This window comes from Salvelinus fontinalis, chromosome 5 (assembly GCF_029448725.1).
Source record: "Salvelinus fontinalis isolate EN_2023a chromosome 5, ASM2944872v1, whole genome shotgun sequence".
Classification (NCBI taxonomy): domain Eukaryota; kingdom Metazoa; phylum Chordata; class Actinopteri; order Salmoniformes; family Salmonidae; genus Salvelinus; species Salvelinus fontinalis.
Window position 1 is genome coordinate 65819958 of NC_074669.1, and position 21759 is coordinate 65841716.

Sequence of the window (21759 nt, forward strand, 5' to 3'; positions counted from 1 at the left end):
AGGAGAATATAGTAACATTACTGTGTTTATAGATGACAGGAGAATATAGTAACATTACTGTGTTTACAGATGAGGAGAATATAGTAACATTACTGTGTTTACAGATGAGGAGAATATAGTAACATTACTGTGTTTACAGATGAGGAGAATATAGTAACATTACTGTGTTTACAGATGAGGAGAATATAGTAACATTACTGTGTTTACAGATGAGGAGAATATAGTAACATTAGTGTGTTTACAGATGACAGGAGAATATAGTAACATTACTGTGTTTACAGGAGAATATAGTAACATTACTGTGTTTACAGATGAGGAGAATATAGTAACATTACTGTGTTTACAGATGAGGAGAATATAGTAACATTACTGTGTTTACAGATGACATGTGGAGAATATAGTAACATTACTGTGTTTACAGATGACAGGAGAATATAGTAACATTACTGTGTTTACAGATGAGGAGAATATAGTAACATTACTGTGTTTACAGATGAGGAGAATATAGTAACATTACTGTGTTTACAGATGACATGTGGAGAATATAGTAACATTACTGTGTTTACAGATGAGGAGAATATAGTAACATTACTGTGTTTACAGATGAGGAGAATATGGTAACATTACTGTGTTTTCAGATGAGGAGAATATAGTAACATTACTGTGTTTTCAGATGAGGAGAATATAGTAACATTACTGTGTTTACAGATGACAGGAGAATATAGTAACATTACTGTGTTTACAGATGACAGGAGAATATAGTAACATTACTGTGTTTACAGATGACAGGAGAATATGGTAACATTACTGTGTTTACAGATGAGGAGAATATAGTAACATTACTGTGTTTACAGATGACAGGAGAATATAGTAACATTACTGTGTTTACAGATGACAGTAGAATATAGTAATATTACTGTGTTTACAGATGACAGGAGAATATAGTAACATTACTGTGTTTTCAGATGAGGAGAATATAGTAACATTACTGTGTTTACAGATGACAGGAGAATATAGTAACATTACTGTGTTTTCAGATGACAGGAGAATATAGTAACATTACTGTGTTTACAGATGAGGAGAATATAGTAACATTACTGTGTTTACAGATGAGGAGAATATAGTAACATTACTGTGTTTACAGATGACAGGAGAATATAGTAACATTACTGTGTTTACAGATGAGGAGAATATAGTAACATTACTGTGTTTATAGATGAGGAGAATATAGTAACATTACTGTGTTTACAGATGACAGGAGAATATAGTAACATTACTGTGTTTACAGATGAGGAGAATATAGTAACATTACTGTGTTCACAGATGACAGGAGAATATAGTAACATTACTGTGTTTACAGATGACAGGAGAATATAGTAACATTACTGTGTTTACAGATGAGGAGAATATAGTAACATTACTGTGTTTACAGATGAGGAGAATATAGTAACATTACTGTGTTTACAGATGAGGAGAATATAGTAACATTACTGTGTTTACAGATGAGGAGAATATAGTAACATTACTGTGTTTACAGATGACAGGAGAATATAGTAACATTACTGTGTTTACAGATGAGGAGAATATAGTAACATTACTGTGTTTACAGATGAGAAGAACATAGTAACATTACTGTGTTTACAGATGAGGAGAATATAGTAACATTACTGTGTTTACAGATGACAGGAGAATATAGTAACATTACTGTGTTTACAGATGACAGGAGAATATAGTAACATTACTGTGTTTACAGGAGAATATAGTAACATTACTGTGTTTACAGATGAGGAGAATATAGTAACATTACTGTGTTTACAGATGACAGGAGAATATAGTAACATTACTGTGTTTACAGATGACAGGAGAACATAGTAACATTACTGTGTTTACAGATGAGGAGAATATAGTAACATTACTGTGTTTACAGATGAGGAGAATATAGTAACATTACTGTGTTTACAGATGACAGGAGAATATAGTAACATTACTGTGTTTACAGATGACAGGAGAATATAGTAACATTACTGTGTTTACAGATGACAGGAGAATATAGTAACATTACTGTGTTTACAGATGAGGAGAATATAGTAACATTACTGTGTTTACAGATGAGGAGAATATAGTAACATTACTGTGTTTACAGATGACAGGAGAATATAGTAACATTACTGTGTTTACAGGAGAATATAGTAACATTACTGTGTTTTCAGATGAGGAGAATATAGTAACATTACTGTGTTTACAGGAGAATATAGTAACATTACTGTGTTTACAGATGAGGAGAATATAGTAACATTACTGTGTTTTCAGATGAGGAGAATATAGTAACATTACTGTGTTTTCAGATGAGGAGAATATAGTAACATTACTGTGTTTACAGATGAGGAGAATATAGTAACATTACTGTGTTTTCAGATGAGGAGAATATAGTAACATTACTGTGTTTACAGGAGAATATAGTAACATTACTGTGTTTACAGATGAGGAGAATATAGTAACATTACTGTGTTTTCAGATGAGGAGAATATAGTAACATTACTGTGTTTACAGGAGAATATAGTAACATTACTGTGTTTACAGGTGAGGAGAATATAGTAACATTACTGTGTTTACAGATGACAGGAGAATATAGTAACATTACTGTGTTTACAGATGAGGAGAATATAGTAACATTACTGTGTTTACAGATGAGGAGAATATAGTAACATTACTGTGTTTACAGATGACAGGAGAATATAGTAACATTACTGTGTTTACAGATGAGGAGAATATAGTAACATTACTGTGTTTATAGATGAGGAGAATATAGTAACATTACTGTGTTTACAGATGACAGGAGAATATAGTAACATTACTGTGTTTACAGATGAGGAGAATATAGTAACATTACTGTGTTCACAGATGACAGGAGAATATAGTAACATTACTGTGTTTACAGATGACAGGAGAATATAGTAACATTACTGTGTTTACAGATGACAGGAGAATATAGTAACATTACTGTGTTTACAGGAGAATATAGTAACATTACTGTGTTTACAGATGAGGAGAATATAGTAACATTACTGTGTTTACAGATGACAGGAGAATATAGTAACATTACTGTGTTTACAGATGACAGGAGAACATAGTAACATTACTGTGTTTACAGATGAGGAGAATATAGTAACATTACTGTGTTTACAGATGAGGAGAATATAGTAACATTACTGTGTTTACAGATGACAGGAGAATATAGTAACATTACTGTGTTTACAGATGACAGGAGAATATAGTAACATTACTGTGTTTACAGATGACAGGAGAATATAGTAACATTACTGTGTTTACAGATGAGGAGAATATAGTAACATTACTGTGTTTACAGATGAGGAGAATATAGTAACATTACTGTGTTTACAGATGACAGGAGAATATAGTAACATTACTGTGTTTACAGGAGAATATAGTAACATTACTGTGTTTTCAGATGAGGAGAATATAGTAACATTACTGTGTTTACAGGAGAATATAGTAACATTACTGTGTTTACAGATGAGGAGAATATAGTAACATTACTGTGTTTTCAGATGAGGAGAATATAGTAACATTACTGTGTTTTCAGATGAGGAGAATATAGTAACATTACTGTGTTTACAGATGAGGAGAATATAGTAACATTACTGTGTTTTCAGATGAGGAGAATATAGTAACATTACTGTGTTTACAGGAGAATATAGTAACATTACTGTGTTTACAGATGAGGAGAATATAGTAACATTACTGTGTTTTCAGATGAGGAGAATATAGTAACATTACTGTGTTTACAGGAGAATATAGTAACATTACTGTGTTTACAGGTGAGGAGAATATAGTAACATTACTGTGTTTACAGATGAGGAGAATATAGTAACATTACTGTGTTTACAGATGAGGAGAATATAGTAACATTACTGTGTTTACAGATGACAGGAGAATATAGTAACATTACTTTGTTTACAGGAGAATATAGTAACATTACTGTGTTTTCAGATGAGGAGAATATAGTAACATTACTGTGTTTACAGGAGAATATAGTAACATTACTGTGTTTACAGATGAGGAGAATATAGTAACATTACTGTGTTTTCAGATGAGGAGAATATAGTAACATTACTGTGTTTTCAGATGAGGAGAATATAGTAACATTACTGTGTTTTCAGATGAGGAGAATATAGTAACATTACTGTGTTTACAGGAGAATATAGTAACATTACTGTGTTTACAGGAGAATATAGTAACATTACTGTGTTTACAGATGAGGAGAATATAGTAACATTACTGTGTTTTCAGATGAGGAGAATATAGTAACATTACTGTGTTTACAGGAGAATATAGTAACATTACTGTGTTTACAGATGAGGAGAATATAGTAACATTACTGTGTTTACAGATGACAGGAGAATATAGTAACATTACTGTGTTTACAGATGAGGAGAATATAGTAACATTACTGTGTTTACAGATGAGGAGAACATAGTAACATTACTGTGTTTACAGATGAGGAGAATATAGTAACATTACTGTGTTTACAGATGAGGAGAATATAGTAACATTACTGTGTTTACAGGAGAGGAGAACATAGTAACATTACTGTGTTTACAGATGAGGAGAATATAGTAACATTACTGTGTTTACAGATGACAGGAGAATATAGTAACATTACTGTGTTTACAGATGACAGGAGAATATAGTAACATTACTGTGTTTACAGGAGAATATAGTAACATTACTGTGTTTACAGATGAGGAGAATATAGTAACATTACTGTGTTTACAGATGACAGGAGAATATAGTAACATTACTGTGTTTACAGATGAGGAGAATATAGTAACATTACTGTGTTTACAGATGAGGAGAATATAGTAACATTACTGTGTTTACAGATGAGGAGAATATAGTAACATCACTGTGTTTACAGATGAGGAGAATATAGTAACATTACTGTGTTTACAGATGACAGGAGAATATAGTAACATTACTGTGTTTACAGATGAGGAGAATATAGTAACATTACTGTGTTTACAGATGACAGGAGAATATAGTAACATTACTGTGTTTACAGATGAGGAGAATATAGTAACATTACTGTGTTTACAGATGACAGGAGAATATAGTAACATTACTGTGTTTACAGATGACAGGAGAATATAGTAACATTACTGTGTTTTCAGATGACAGGAGAATATAGTAACATTACTGTGTTTACAGATGAGGAGAATATAGTAACATTACTGTGTTTACAGATGACAGGAGAATATAGTAACATTACTGTGTTTATAGATGAGGAGAATATAGTAACATTACTGTGTTTACAGATGAGGAGAATATAGTAACATTACTGTGTTTACAGATGACAGGAGAATATAGTAACATTACTGTGTTTACAGATGAGGAGAATATAGTAACATTACTGTGTTTACAGATGAGGAGAATATAGTAACATTACTGTGTTTACAGATGACAGGAGAATATAGTAACATTACTGTGTTTACAGATGACAGGCGAATATAGTAACATTACTGTGTTTTCAGATGACAGGAGAATATAGTAACATTACTGTGTTTACAGATGAGGAGAATATAGTAACATTACTGTGTTTACAGATGACAGGAGAATATAGTAACATTACTGTGTTTACAGATGAGGAGAATATAGTAACATTACTGTGTTTACAGATGACAGGAGAATATAGTAACATTACTGTGTTTACAGATGAGGAGAATATAGTAACATTACTGTGTTTACAGATGACAGGAGAATATAGTAACATTACTGTGTTTTCAGATGAGGAGAATATAGTAACATTACTGTGTTTACAGATGAGGAGAATATAGTAACATTACTGTGTTTACAGATGAGGAGAATATAGTAACATTACTGTGTTTTCAGATGAAGAGAATATAGTAACATTACTGTGTTTACAGATGACAGGAGAATATAGTAACATTACTGTGTCTACAGATGACAGGAGAATATAGTAACATTACTGTGTTTACAGATGAGGAGAATATAGTAACATTACTGTGTTTTCAGATGACAGGAGAATATAGTAACATTACTGTGTTTACAGATGAGGAGAATATAGTAACATTACTGTGTTTACAGATGACAGGAGAATATAGTAACATTACTGTGTTTATAGATGAGGAGAATATAGTAACATTACTGTGTTTACAGATGAGGAGAATATAGTAACATTACTGTGTTTACAGATGACAGGAGAATATAGTAACATTACTGTGTTTACAGATGAGGAGAATATAGTAACATTACTGTGTTTACAGATGAGGAGAATATAGTAACATTACTGTGTTTACAGATGACAGGAGAATATAGTAACATTACTGTGTTTTCAGATGAGGAGAATATAGTAACATTACTGTGTTTACAGATGAGGAGAATATAGTAACATTACTGTGTTTACAGATGAGGAGAATATAGTAACATTACTGTGTTTTCAGATGAAGAGAATATAGTAACATTACTGTGTTTACAGATGACAGGAGAATATAGTAACATTACTGTGTTTACAGATGAGGAGAATATAGTAACATTACTGTGTTTACAGATGACAGGAGAATATAGTAACATTACTGTGTTTTCAGATGACAGGAGAATATAGTAACATTACTGTGTTTACAGATGAGGAGAATATAGTAACATTACTGTGTTTACAGATGACAGGAGAATATAGTAACATTACTGTGTTTACAGATGACAGGAGAATATAGTAACATTACTGTGTTTACAGGAGAATATAGTAACATTACTGTGTTTACAGATGACAGGAGAATATAGTAACATTACTGTGTTTACAGATGAGGAGAATATAGTAACATTACTGTGTTTACAGGAGAATATAGTAACATTACTGTGTTTACAGATGACATGTGGAGAATATCAGTGATGAAGTACTACACTGCTGAGGGTAAGGAGGCCTCTGGTATCAAACACAGACACACACAATCTCTCTGTTTCAATCCCCCTGACATAACTAACCTGTGTATGTATATGTCTGTGTGTCTCTCTCTCTCTCTCTACCTCTCCTCTCCTCTCTCTCTTTCTACCTCTCTCTACCTCTCGCTACCTCTCTCGCTACCTCTCTCTCTCTTTCTACCTCTCTATACCTCTCTCTCTCTCTCTACCTCTCTCTCTACCTCTCTCTCTATACCTCTCTCTCTCTCTCTGTCTCTCTCTCTCTACCTCTCTCTCTATACCTCTCTCTCTCTCTCTGTCTCTCTCTCTCTACCTCTCTATACCTCTCTCTCTCTCTCTCTACCTCTCTATACCTCTCTCTCTCTACCTCTCTGTACCTCTCTCTCTCTGTCTCTCTCTACCTCTCTCCTCTCTCTCTATACCTCTCTCTCTCCTCTCTCTCTCTCTACCTCTCTGTACCTCTCTCTCTCTACCTCTTTCTACCTCTCTCTCTCTCTCTCTCTCTACCTCTCTGTACCTCTCTCTCTCTGTCTCTCTCTCTAGGTGTGTTGGAGTGGCCGTTCTGGATGAAGCTGGTCATCGTGGCGATAGGCATGTCAGGCGGACTGGTGTTCATGTACATCCAGTGTAAAGTGTACTGGTTGCTATGGAGACGACTCAAAGCCTTCAATCGCATCATCACTGTGCAGAACTGCCCCGAGAAGCCGCCGCCCACCAACGCCGCGCTGGCCAATGGGAATCACCCTGAGACCGTGGAGATCCCGATAGGCCCCGCCCCCGAGGTCATCCAGATGGACTCCGACCTCTCGGAGGAAAACCCCGTCTGACACACACAACACACACACACAGACGAGCTCAAACACTATACACACACACACACATATACGAGCTCAAACACTATACACACACACAACACACAGATACACAGACATATATACACACACACACACAAGCTCAAACACTATACACGCACACAACACAGACACACACACACAGACGAGCTCAAACACTATACACACACACACACACAAGCTCAAACACTATACACACACACACACACACACAAGCTCAAACACTATACACACACACAACACACAGACATATACACACACACACACACAGCTCTTGGTAATGCACCCTCCCTATAGCCTATCAGAGCCCAGCACACCAAAGAGTCACAATGTGACGTAGCCAATTAGAGCGTCTGTTATAGAAGCAGCTGTAGATTAGCCAATCAGAGCGTCTGTTATAGAAGCAGCTGTAGATTAGCCAATCAGAGTGTCTGTTATAGAAGCAGCTGTAGATTAGCCAATCAGAGCGTCTTATACTCTCTCAGTATTAAATATAAACAGCCTGAGAAGTAACTGATGCGTAGAACCAAGTGTTGAAGGGCTGGAACAAAACCCTGCACACCTTGCAGCTCTCCAGGAGGGGGGTCATACATCATCATATATTTATTTATGTATTTACTCTCTCTGATGGACAGGATAGAACTCTGAATAGAAATACTGTGTGGTATTAAAGGTCCCAGTCTGTGACTAATGATGTCTACAGGTCTATCTGAAGAGCTGTCTGTCTGCCTGTCTTTCTGTCTGTCTGTCTGTCTGTCTGCCTGCCTGTCTGTCACTATGATGTCTAGAAGTCTATCTGTCTGTCTGTCACTATGATGTCTAGAAGTCTATCTGAAGAGCTGTCTGTCTGTCTGTCTGTCTGTCTGCCTGCCTGTCTGTCACTATGATGTCTAGAAGTCTATCTGTCTGTCTGTCACTATGATGTCTAGAAGTCTATCTGAAGAGCTGTCTGTCTGTCTGTCTGTCACTATGATGTCTAGAAGTCTATCTGAAGAGGTCCCTGTCTGTCTGTCTCTAGAAGTCACCATTACAACCAAAAATATCCTATTCTATCCTGAACTAAAATATGAAATGCAACATGTGATGTTCCCATGTTTCATGAGCTGAAATAAAAGATCCCAGAAATGTTCTATAAGCACAAAAAGATTATTCCTCTCAAACTTTGTGCTCTAATGTGTTTACATCCCTGTTAGTGAGCATTTCCCCTTTGCCAAAATAATCCATCCAGTTGACAGGTGTGGAATATCAAGAAGCTGATTAAACAGCATGATCATTACACAGGTGCACCTTGTGCTGGGGACAATAAAAGGCCACTCTAAAATGTGCAGTTTTGTAACACAATGCAATGCCACAGATGTCTCAGGTTCAGGGACTGCAGGAATGTCCTCCAGGGCCGTTGCCAAATGATTGCATGTTCATTTCTCTACCATAAGCCGTCTCCAACGTTGCTTTAGAGAATTTGGCAGTACGTCCAACCGGCCTCACAACCTCAGACTATGTGTATGGCGTCGTGTGGGCGAGCGGTTTGCTGATGTCAACGTTGTGAACAGAGTGCCCCATGGTGGAGGTGGGGTTATGGTATGGGGCAGGCATAAGCTACGTACAACGAACACAATTGCATTTTATCAATGGCAATTTGAATGCACAGAGAGACCGTGGCGAGATCCTGAGGTCCATTGTTGTGCTATTCATCACCTCATGTTTCAGCATGACACGGCCTCATGTCACAAGGATCTGGACACAATTCCTGGAAGCTGAAAATGTCCCAGTTCTTCCATGGCCTGCATACTCACCAGACATGTCACCCCATTGAGCATGTTTGGGATGCTCTGGATCGACGTGTACGTTGGCGTGTTCCAGTTCTCGCCAATATCCAGCAACTTCGTACAACAATTCACAGACTACAATCAACAGCCTGATCAACTCTATGTGAAGGAGATGTGCTGCATGAGGCAAATGGTGGTCAGATACTGACTGGTTTTCTGATCCACGACCTTTAAGGTATCTGTGAACAACAGATGCAATATAATAATCATATCTGTATTCCCAGTCATGTGAAATCCATAGATTAGACATTTACATTTACATTTAAGTCATTTAGCAGACGCTCTTATCCAGAGCGACTTACAAATTGGTGCATTCACCTAATGACATCCAGTGGAACAACCACTTTACAATAGTGCATCTAAATCTTTTAAGGGGGGGGGGGGGGGCAGAAGGATTGCTTTATCCTATCCTAGGTATTCCTTGAAGAGGTGGGGTTTCAGGTGTCTCCGGAAGGTGGTGATTGACTCCGCTGTCCTGGCGTCGTGAGGGAGTTTGTTCCACCATTGGGGTGCCAGAGCAGCGAACAGTTTTGACTGGGCTGAGCGGGAACTGTACTTCCTCAGTGGTAGGGAGGCGAGCAGGCCAGAGGTGGATGAGGGTCTCATTTATTTATTGACTGATTCCCTTATATGTTGCGTTCATTCAGAAAGAATTCAGACCACTTCACTTTTTCCACTGTGTTGTTTTACCTCAATCTACACACAATACCCCATAATGACATCACAATACCCCATAATGACATCACAGTACCCCATAATGACATCACAGTACCCCATAATGACATCACAATACCCCATAATGGCGTGTGCGTTGCTGTATTCAAGACAACTTGGAAACCCTAACTGCCACCAGTTACTGACTGGATACAACCTGTATAGTGGAGTTACTGACTGGATACAACCTGTATAGAGGAGTTACTGACTGGATACAACCTGTATAGTGGAGTTACTGACTGGATACAACCTGTTACTGAATGGATACAACCTGTATAGAGGAGTTACTGACTGGATACAACCTGTATAGTGGAGTTACTGACTGGATACAACCTGTATAGTGGAGTTACTGACTGGATACAACCTGTATAGAGGAGTTACTGACTGGATACAACCTGTATAGAGGAGTTACTGACTGGATACAACCTGTATAGTGGAGTTACTGACTGGATACAACCTGTATAGTGGAGTTACTGACTGGATACAACCTGTATAGAGGAGTTACTGACTGGATACAACCTGTATATAGGAGTCACTGACTGGATACAACCTGTATATAGGAGTTACTGACTGGATACAACCTGTATAGAGGAGTTACTGACTGGATACAACCTGCATATAGGAGTTACTGACTGGATACAACCTGTATATAGGAGTTACTGACTGGATACAACCTGTATAGAGGAGTTACTGACTGGATACAACCTGTATATAGGAGTTACTGACTGGATACAACCTGTATAGAGGAGTTACTGACTGGATACAACCTGTATAGAGGAGTTACTGACTGGATACAACCTGTTACTGACTGGATACAACCTGTATAGTGGAGTTACTGACTGGATACAACCTGTATAGAGGAGTTACTGACTGGATACAACCTGTATAGTGGAGTTACTGACTGGATACAGCCTGTTACTGACTGGATACAACCTTTATAGAGGAGTTACTGACTGGATACAACCTGTTACTGACTGGATACAACCTGTATAGAGGAGTTACTGACTGGATACAACCTGTATAGTGGAGTTACTGACTGGATACAACCTGTTACTGACTGGATACAACCTGTTACTGACTGGATACAACCTGTATAGTGGAGTTACTGACTGGATACAACCTGTTACTGACTGGATACAACCTGTTACTGACTGGATACAACCTGTATAGAGGAGTTACTGACTGGATACAACCTGTATAGTGGAGTTACTGACTGGATACAACCTGTTACTGACTGGATACAACCTGTTACTGACTGGATACAACCTGTATAGTGGAGTTACTGACTGGATACAACCTGTTACTGACTGGATACAACCTTTATAGAGGAGTTACTGACTGGATACAACCTGTTACTGACTGGATACAACCTGTATAGAGGAGTTACTGACTGGATACAACCTGTATAGTAGAGTTACTGACTGGATACAACCTGTATAGAGGAGTTACTGACTGGATACAACCTGTATAGTGGAGTTACTGACTGGATACAACCTGTATAGAGGAGTTACTGACTGGATACAACCTGTATAGAGGAGTTACTGACTGGATACAACCTGTATAGTGGAGTTACTGACTGGATACAACCTGTTACTGACTGGATACAACCTGTATAGTGGAGTTACTGACTGGATACAACCTGTATAGAGGAGTTACTGACTGGATACAACCTGTATAGAGGAGTTACTGACTGGATACAACCTGTATAGAGGAGTTACTGACTGGATACAACCTGTATAGTGGAGTTACTGACTGGATACAACCTGTTACTGACTGGATACAACCTGTATAGTGGAGTTACTGACTGGATACAACCTGTATAGAGGAGTTACTGACTGGATACAACCTGTATAGAGGAGTTACTGACTGGATTCAACCTGTATAGAGGAGTTACTGACTGGATACAACCTGTATAGTGGAGTTACTGACTGGATACAACCTGTATAGAGGAGTTACTGACTGGATACAACCTGTATAGTGGAGTTACTGACTGGATACAACCTGTATAGTAGAGTTACTGACTGGATACAACCTGTTACTGACTGGATACAACCTGTATAGTGGAGTTACTGACTGGATACAACCTGTATAGTAGAGTTACTGACTGGATACAACCTGTTACTGACTGGATACAACCTGTATAGTGGAGTTACTGACTGGATACAACCTGTATATAGGAGTTACTGACTGGATACAACCTGTATAGTGGAGTTACTGACTGGATACAACCTGTATAGAGGAGTTACTGACTGGATACAATCTGATACTGACTGGATACAACCTGTATAGTGGAGTTACTGACTGGATACAACCTGTATAGTGGAGTTACTGACTGGATACAACCTGTATAGTGGAGTTACTGACTGGATACAACCTGTATAGTGGAGTTACTGACTGGATACAACCTGTATAGAGGAGTTACTGACTGGATACAGCCTGTTACTGACTGGATACAACCTGTTACTGACTGGATATAACCTGTATAGTAGAGTTACTGACTGGATACAACCTGTTACTGACTGGATACAACCTGTATAGTGGAGTTACTGACTGGATACAACCTGTATATAGGAGTTACTGACTGGATACAACCTGTATAGTGGAGTTACTGACTGGATACAACCTGTATAGTAGAGTTACTGACTGGATACAACCTGTTACTGACTGGATACAACCTGTATAGTGGAGTTACTGACTGGATACAACCTGTATATAGGAGTTACTGACTGGATACAACCTGTATAGAGGAGTTACTGACTGGATACAACCTGTATAGTGGAGTTACTGACTGGATACAACCTGTATAGTGGAGTTACTGACTGGATACAACCTGTATAGTAGAGTTACTGACTGGATACAACCTGTTACTGACTGGATACAACCTGTATAGTGGAGTTACTGACTGGATACAACCTGTATATAGGAGTTACTGACTGGATACAACCTGTATAGTGGAGTTACTGACTGGATACAACCTGTATAGAGGAGTTACTGACTGGATACAACCTGTATAGAGGAGTTACTGACTGGATACAATCTGATACTGACTGGATACAACCTGTATAGTGGAGTTACTGACTGGATACAACCTGTATAGTGGAGTTACTGACTGGATACAACCTGTATAGTGGAGTTACTGACTGGATACAACCTGTATAGAGGAGTTACTGACTGGATACAGCCTGTTAGTGACTGGATACAATCTGATACTGACTGGATACAACCTGTATAGTGGAGTTACTGACTGGATACAACCTGTATAGTGGAGTTACTGACTGGATACAACCTGTATAGTGGAGTTACTGACTGGATACAACCTGTATAGAGGAGTTACTGACTGGATACAGCCTGTTACTGACTGGATACAACCTGTTACTGACTGGATACAACCTGTATAGTAGAGTTACTGACTGGATACAACCTGTTACTGACTGGATACAACCTGTATAGTGGAGTTACTGACTGGATACAACCTGTATAGAGGAGTTACTGACTGGATACAACCTGTATAGAGGAGTTACTGACTGGATTCAACCTGTATAGAGGAGTTACTGACTGGATACAACCTGTATAGTGGAGTTACTGACTGGATACAACCTGTATAGAGGAGTTACTGACTGGATACAACCTGTATAGTGGAGTTACTGACTGGATACAACCTGTATAGTATAGTTACTGACTGGATACAACCTGTTACTGACTGGATACAACCTGTATAGTGGAGTTACTGACTGGATACAACCTGTATAGTAGAGTTACTGACTGGATACAACCTGTTACTGACTGGATACAACCTGTATAGTGGAGTTACTGACTGGATACAACCTGTATATAGGAGTTACTGACTGGATACAACCTGATACTGACTGGATACAACCTGTATAGTGGAGTTACTGACTGGATACAACCTGTATAGTAGAGTTACTGACTGGATACAACCTGTATAGTGGAGTTACTGACTGGATACAACCTGTATAGAGGAGTTACTGACTGGATACAGCCTGTTACTGACTGGATACAACCTGTTACTGACTGGATACAACCTGTATAGTAGAGTTACTGACTGGATACAACCTGTTACTGACTGGATACAACCTGTATAGTGGAGTTACTGACTGGATACAACCTGTATAGTGGAGTTACTGACTGGATACAACCTGTATAGTAGAGTTACTGACTGGATACAACCTGTTACTGACTGGATACAACCTGTATAGTGGAGTTACTGACTGGATACAACCTGTATATAGGAGTTACTGACTGGATACAACCTGTATAGTGGAGTTACTGACTGGATACAGCCTGTATAGAGGAGTTACTGACTGGATACAACCTGTATAGTGGAGTTACTGACTGGATACAACCTGTATATAGGAGTTACTGACTGGATACAACCTGTATAGTGGAGTTACTGACTGGATACAACCTGTATAGTGGAGTTACTGACTGGATACAACCTGTATAGTGGAGTTACTGACTGGATACAACCTGTATATAGGAGTTACTGACTGGATACAACCTGTATAGTGGAGTTACTGACTGGATACAACCTGTATAGTGGAGTTACTGACTGGATACAACCTGTATAGTGGAGTTACTGACTGGATACAACCTGTATAGTAGAGTTACTGACTGGATACAACCTGTTACTGACTGGATACAACCTGTATAGTGGAGTTACTGACTGGATACAACCTGTATATAGGAGTTACTGACTGAATACAACCTGTATAGTGGAGTTACTGACTGGATACAACCTGTATAGAGGAGTTACTGACTGGATACAACCTGTATAGAGGAGTTACTGACTGGATACAATCTGATACTGACTGGATACAACCTGTATAGTGGAGTTACTGACTGGATACAACCTGTATAGTAGAGTTACTGACTGGATACAACCTGTATAGTGGAGTTACTGACTGGATACAACCTGTATAGAGGAGTTACTGACTGGATACAGCCTGTTACTGACTGGATACAACCTGTTACTGACTGGATACAACCTGTATAGTAGAGTTACTGACTGGATACAACCTGTTACTGACTGGATACAACCTGTATAGTGGAGTTACTGACTGGATACAACCTGTATAGTGGAGTTACTGACTGGATACAACCTGTATAGTAGAGTTACTGACTGGATACAACCTGTTACTGACTGGATACAACCTGTATAGTGGAGTTACTGACTGGATACAACCTGTATATAGGAGTTACTGACTGGATACAACCTGTATAGTGGAGTTACTGACTGGATACAGCCTGTATAGAGGAGTTACTGACTGGATACAACCTGTATAGTGGAGTTACTGACTGGATACAACCTGTATATAGGAGTTACTGACTGGATACAACCTGTATAGTGGAGTTACTGACTGGATACAACCTGTATAGTGGAGTTACTGACTGGATACAACCTGTATAGTGGAGTTACTGACTGGATACAACCTGTATAGTAGAGTTACTGACTGGATACAACCTGTTACTGACTGGATACAACCTGTATAGTGGAGTTACTGACTGGATACAACCTGTATAGTAGAGTTACTGACTGGATACAACCTGTTACTGACTGGATACAACCTGTATAGTGGAGTTACTGACTGGATACAACCTGTATATAGGAGTTACTGACTGGATACAACCTGTATAGTGGAGTTACTGACTGGATACAACCTGTATAGAGGAGTTACTGACTGGATACAACCTGTATAGTGGAGAAACTGACTGGATTCAACCTGTATAGAGGAGTTACTGACTGGATACAACCTGTATAGAGGAGTTACTGACTGGATACAACCTGTATAGTGGAGTTACTGACTGGATACAACCTGTATAGAGGAGTTACTGACTGGATACAACCTGTATAGAGGAGTTACTGACTGGATACAACCTGTATAGAGGAGTTACTGACTGGATACAACCTGTATAGAGGAGTTACTGACTGGATACAACCTGTATAGTGGAGTTACTGACTGGATACAACCTGTATAGTGGAGTTACTGACTGGATACAACCTGTATAGAGGAGTTACTGACTGGATACAACCTGTATAGTGGAGTTACTGACTGGATACAACCTGTATAGAGGAGTTACTGACTGGATACAACCTGTATAGTGGAGTTACTGACTGGATACAACCTGTATAGTGGAGTTACTGACTGGATACAACCTGTATAGTGGAGTTACTGACTGGATACAACCTGTATAGTGGAGTTACTGACTGGATACAACCTGTATAGTGGAGTTACTGACTGGATACAACCTGTTACTGACTGGATACAGCCTGTATAGTGGAATTACTGACTGGATACAACCTGTATAGTGGAGTTACTGACTGGATACAACCTGTATAGTGGAGTTACTGACTGGATACAACCTGTTACTGACTGGATACAACCTGTTACTGACTGGATACAACCTGTATAGTGGAGTTACTGACTGGATACAACCTGTATAGTGGAGTTACTGACTGGATACAACCTGTTACTGACTGGATACAACCTGTATAGTGGAGTTACTGACTGGATACAACCTGTTACTGACTGGATACAACCTGTATAGTGGAGTTACTGACTGGATACAACCTGTATAGTGGAGTTACTGACTGGATACAACCTGTTACTGACTGGATACAACCTGTATAGTGGAGTTACTGACTGGATACAACCTGTATAGAGGAGTTACTGACTGGATACAACCTGTATAGTGGAGTTACTGACTGGATACAACCTGTTACTGACTGGATACAACCTGTATAGTGGAGTTACTGACTGGATACAGCCTGTATAGAGGAGTTACTGACTGGATACAACCTGTATAGAGGAGTTACTGACTGGATACAACCTGTATAGTGGAGTTACTGACTGGATACAGCCTGTTACTGACTGGATACAACCTGTATAGTGGAGTTACTGACTGGATACAACCTGTATAGAGGAGTTACTGACTGGATACAACCTGTATAGAGGAGTTACTGACTGGATACAACCTTTATAGTGGAGTTACTGACTGGATACAACCTGTATAGTGGAGTTACTGACTGGATACAACCTGTTACTGACTGGATACAGCCTGTTACTGACTGGATACAACCTGTTACTGACTGTATACAACCTGTATAGTGGAGTTACTGACTGGATACAACCTGTATAGTGGAGTTACTGACTGGATACAACCTGTATAGTAGAGTTACTGACTGGATACAACCTGTTACTGACTGGATACAACCTGTATAGTGGAGTTACTGACTGGATACAACCTGTATAGTGGAGTTACTGACTGGATACAACCTGTATAGAGGAGTTACTGACTGGATACAACCTGTATAGAGGAGTTACTGACTGGATACAACCTGTATATAGGAGTTACTGACTGGATACAACCTTTATATAGGAGTTACTGACTGGATACAACCTGTATATTGGAGTTACTGACTGGATACAGCCTGTATAGAGGAGTTACTGACTGGATACAACCTGTATAGTGGAGTTACTGACTGGATACAACCTGTATATAGGAGTTACTGACTGGATACAACCTGTATAGTGGAGTTACTGACTGGATACAACCTGTATAGTGGAGTTACTGACTGGATACAACCTGTTACTGACTGGATACAGCCTGTATAGTGGAATTACTGACTGGATACAACCTGTATAGTGGAGTTACTGACTGGATACAACCTGTATAGTGGAGTTACTGACTGGATACAACCTGTTACTGACTGGATACAACCTGTTACTGACTGGATACAACCTGTATAGTGGAGTTACTGACTGGATACAACCTGTATAGTGGAGTTACTGACTGGATACAACCTGTTACTGACTGGATACAACCTGTATAGTGGAGTTACTGACTGGATACAACCTGTTACTGACTGGATACAACCTGTATAGTGGAGTTACTGACTGGATACAACCTGTATAGTGGAGTTACTGACTGGATACAACCTGTTACTGACTGGATACAACCTGTATAGTGGAGTTACTGACTGGATACAACCTGTATAGAGGAGTTACTGACTGGATACAACCTGTATAGTGGAGTTACTGACTGGATACAACCTGTTACTGACTGGATACAACCTGTATAGTGGAGTTACTGACTGGATACAGCCTGTATAGAGGAGTTACTGACTGGATACAACCTGTATAGAGGAGTTACTGACTGGATACAACCTGTATAGTGGAGTTACTGACTGGATACAGCCTGTTACTGACTGGATACAACCTGTATAGTGGAGTTACTGACTGGATACAACCTGTATAGAGGAGTTACTGACTGGATACAACCTGTATAGAGGAGTTACTGACTGGATACAACCTTTATAGTGGAGTTACTGACTGGATACAACCTGTATAGTGGAGTTACTGACTGGATACAACCTGTTACTGACTGGATACAGCCTGTTACTGACTGGATACAACCTGTTACTGACTGTATACAACCTGTATAGTGGAGTTACTGACTGGATACAACCTGTATAGTGGAGTTACTGACTGGATACAACCTGTATAGTAGAGTTACTGACTGGATACAACCTGTTACTGACTGGATACAACCTGTATAGTGGAGTTACTGACTGGATACAACCTGTATAGTGGAGTTACTGACTGGATACAACCTGTATAGAGGAGTTACTGACTGGATACAACCTGTATAGAGGAGTTACTGACTGGATACAACCTGTATATAGGAGTTACTGACTGGATACAACCTTTATATAGGAGTTACTGACTGGATACAACCTGTATATTGGAGTTACTGACTGGATACAGCCTGTATAGAGGAGTTACTGACTGGATACAACCTGTATAGTGGAGTTACTGACTGGATACAACCTGTATATAGGAGTTACTGACTGGATACAACCTGTATAGTGGAGTTACTGACTGGATACAACCTGTATATAGGAGTTACTGACTGGATACAACCTGTATAGTGGAGTTACTGACTGGATACAACCTGTATAGTGGAGTTACTGACTGGATACAACCTGTTACTGACTGGATACAACCTGTATATAGGAGTTACTGACTGGATACAACCTGTATAGAGGAGTTACTGACTGGATACAACCTGTATAGAGGAGTTACTGACTGGATACAACCTGTATAGTGGAGTTACTGACTGGATACAACCTGTTACTGAATGGATACAACCTGTTACTGACTGGATACAACCTGTTACTGACTGGATACAACCTGTATAGTGGAGTTACTGACTGGATACAACCTGTTACTGACTGGATACAACCTGTTACTGACTGGATACAACCTGTATAGTGGAGTTACTGACTGGATACAACCTGTTACTGACTGGATACAACCTGTTACTGACTGGATACAACCTGTATAGTGTAGTTACTGACTGGATACAACCTGTATAGAGGAGTTACTGACTGGATACAACTTGTATAGAGGAGTTACTGACTGGATACAACCTGTATAGAGGAGTTACTGACTGGATACAACCTGTATAGTGGAGTTACTGACTGGATACAACCTGTATAGTGGAGTTACTGACTGGATACAACGTGTTACTGACTGGATACAACCTGTATAGAGGAGTTACTGACTGGATACAACCTGTATAGAGGAGTTACTGACTGGATACAACCTGTTACTGACTGGATACAACCTGTACAGTGGAGTTCCTGACTGGATACAACCTGTATAGAGGAGTTACTGACTGGATACAACCTGTATAGTGGAGTTACTGACTGGATACAACCTGTATAGAGGAGTTATTGACTGGATACAGCCTATATAGAGGAGTTACTGACTGGATACAACCTGTTACTGACTGGATACAACCTGTATAGAGGAGTTACTGACTGGATACAACCTGTATAGAGGAGTTACTGACTGGATACAACCTGTTACTGACTGGATACAACCTGTTACTGACTGGATACAACCTGTTACTGACTGGATACAACCTGTTACTGACTGGATACAACCTGTATAGAGGAGTTACTGACTGGATACAACCTGTTACTGACTGGATACAACCTGTATAGTGGAGTTACTGACTGGATACAACCTGTATAGAGGAGTTACTGACTGGATACAACCTGTATAGAGGAGTTACTGACTGGATACAACCTGTTACTGACTGGATACAACCTGTATAGAGGAGTTACTGACTGGATACAACCTGTATAGAGGAGTTACTGACTGGATACAACCTGTATAGAGGAGTTACTGACTGGATACAACCTGTATAGAGGAGTTACTGACTGGATACAACCTGTATAGAGGAGTTACTGACTGGATACAACCTGTTACTGACTGGATACAACCTGTTACTGACTGGATACAACCTGTATAGTTGAGTTACTGACTGGATTTAACCTGTATAGAGGAGTTACTGACTGGATACAACCTGTTACTGACTGGATACAACCTGTATAGTGGAGTTACTGACTGGATACAACCTGTATAGTGGAGTTACTGACTGGATACAACCTGTATAGAGGAGTTACTGACTGGATACAACCTGTATATAGGAGTTACTGACTGGATACAACCTGTTACTGACTGGATACAACCTGTATAGAGGAGTTAGACTGGATACAACCTGTATAGAGGAGTTACTGACTGGATACAACCTGTATAGTGGAGTTACTGACTGGATACAACCTGTATAGAGGAGTTACTGACTGGATACAACCTGTATAGAGGAGTTACTGACTGGATACAACCTGTATAGTGGAGTTACTGACTGGATACAACCTGTTACTGACTGGATACAACCTGTATAGAGGAGTTACTGACTGGATACAACCTGTATAGTGGAGTTACTGACTGGAAACAACCTGTATAGTGGAGTTACTGACTGGATACAACCTGTATAGTGGAGTTACTGACTGGATACCTGGTACTGACTGGATACAACCTGTATAGAGGAGTTACTGACTGGATACAACCTGTATAGTGGAGTTACTGACTGGATACAACCTGTATAGAGGAGTTACTGACTGGATACAACCTGTATAGTGGAGTTACTGACTGGATAACTGTTACTGACTGGATACAACCTGTATAGTGGAGTTACTGACTGGATACAACCTGTATAGTGGAGTTACTGACTGGATACAACCTGTATAGTGGAGTTACTGACTGGATACCTGTTACTGACTGGATACAACCTGTATAGAGGAGTTACTGACTGGATACAACCTGTATAGTGGAGTTACTGACTGGATACAACCTGTATAGAGGAGTTACTGACTGGATACAACCTGTATAGTGGAGTTACTGACTGGATACAGCCTGTTACTGACTGGATACAACCTGTTACTGACTGGATACAACCTGTATAGAGGAGTTACTGACTGGATACAACCTGTATAGAGGAGTTACTGACTGGATACAACCTGTATAGTGGAGTTACTGACT

General features: G+C 39.2%; 1 protein-coding gene and 1 long non-coding RNA gene across 2 annotated transcripts in view; one reads left to right on the top strand and one right to left on the bottom strand.

Moving 5' to 3' along the window:
• Window positions 1-9514, top strand: part of LOC129856046 (uncharacterized) — a 37370-nt gene extending 27856 nt beyond the window's left edge. The window contains exons 7-8 of the mRNA XM_055924179.1: window positions 6905-6949; window positions 7501-9514. Coding sequence (XP_055780154.1) covers window positions 6905-6949; window positions 7501-7784 — 329 coding nt within the window. The 3' untranslated portion in view covers window positions 7785-9514. The remainder of the gene's footprint in view (window positions 1-6904; window positions 6950-7500) is intronic.
• A 719-nt stretch (window positions 9515-10233) lies between these two features.
• LOC129856047 (uncharacterized) lies at window positions 10234-12170 on the bottom strand. Its single transcript, XR_008759605.1, has 3 exons — window positions 11698-12170; window positions 11313-11645; window positions 10234-10805 (listed from the first exon to the last, which is right to left on the bottom strand). It is a non-coding gene; the product is annotated as an uncharacterized LOC129856047 (long non-coding RNA).
• Window positions 12171-21759: the final 9589 nt, after the last annotated feature.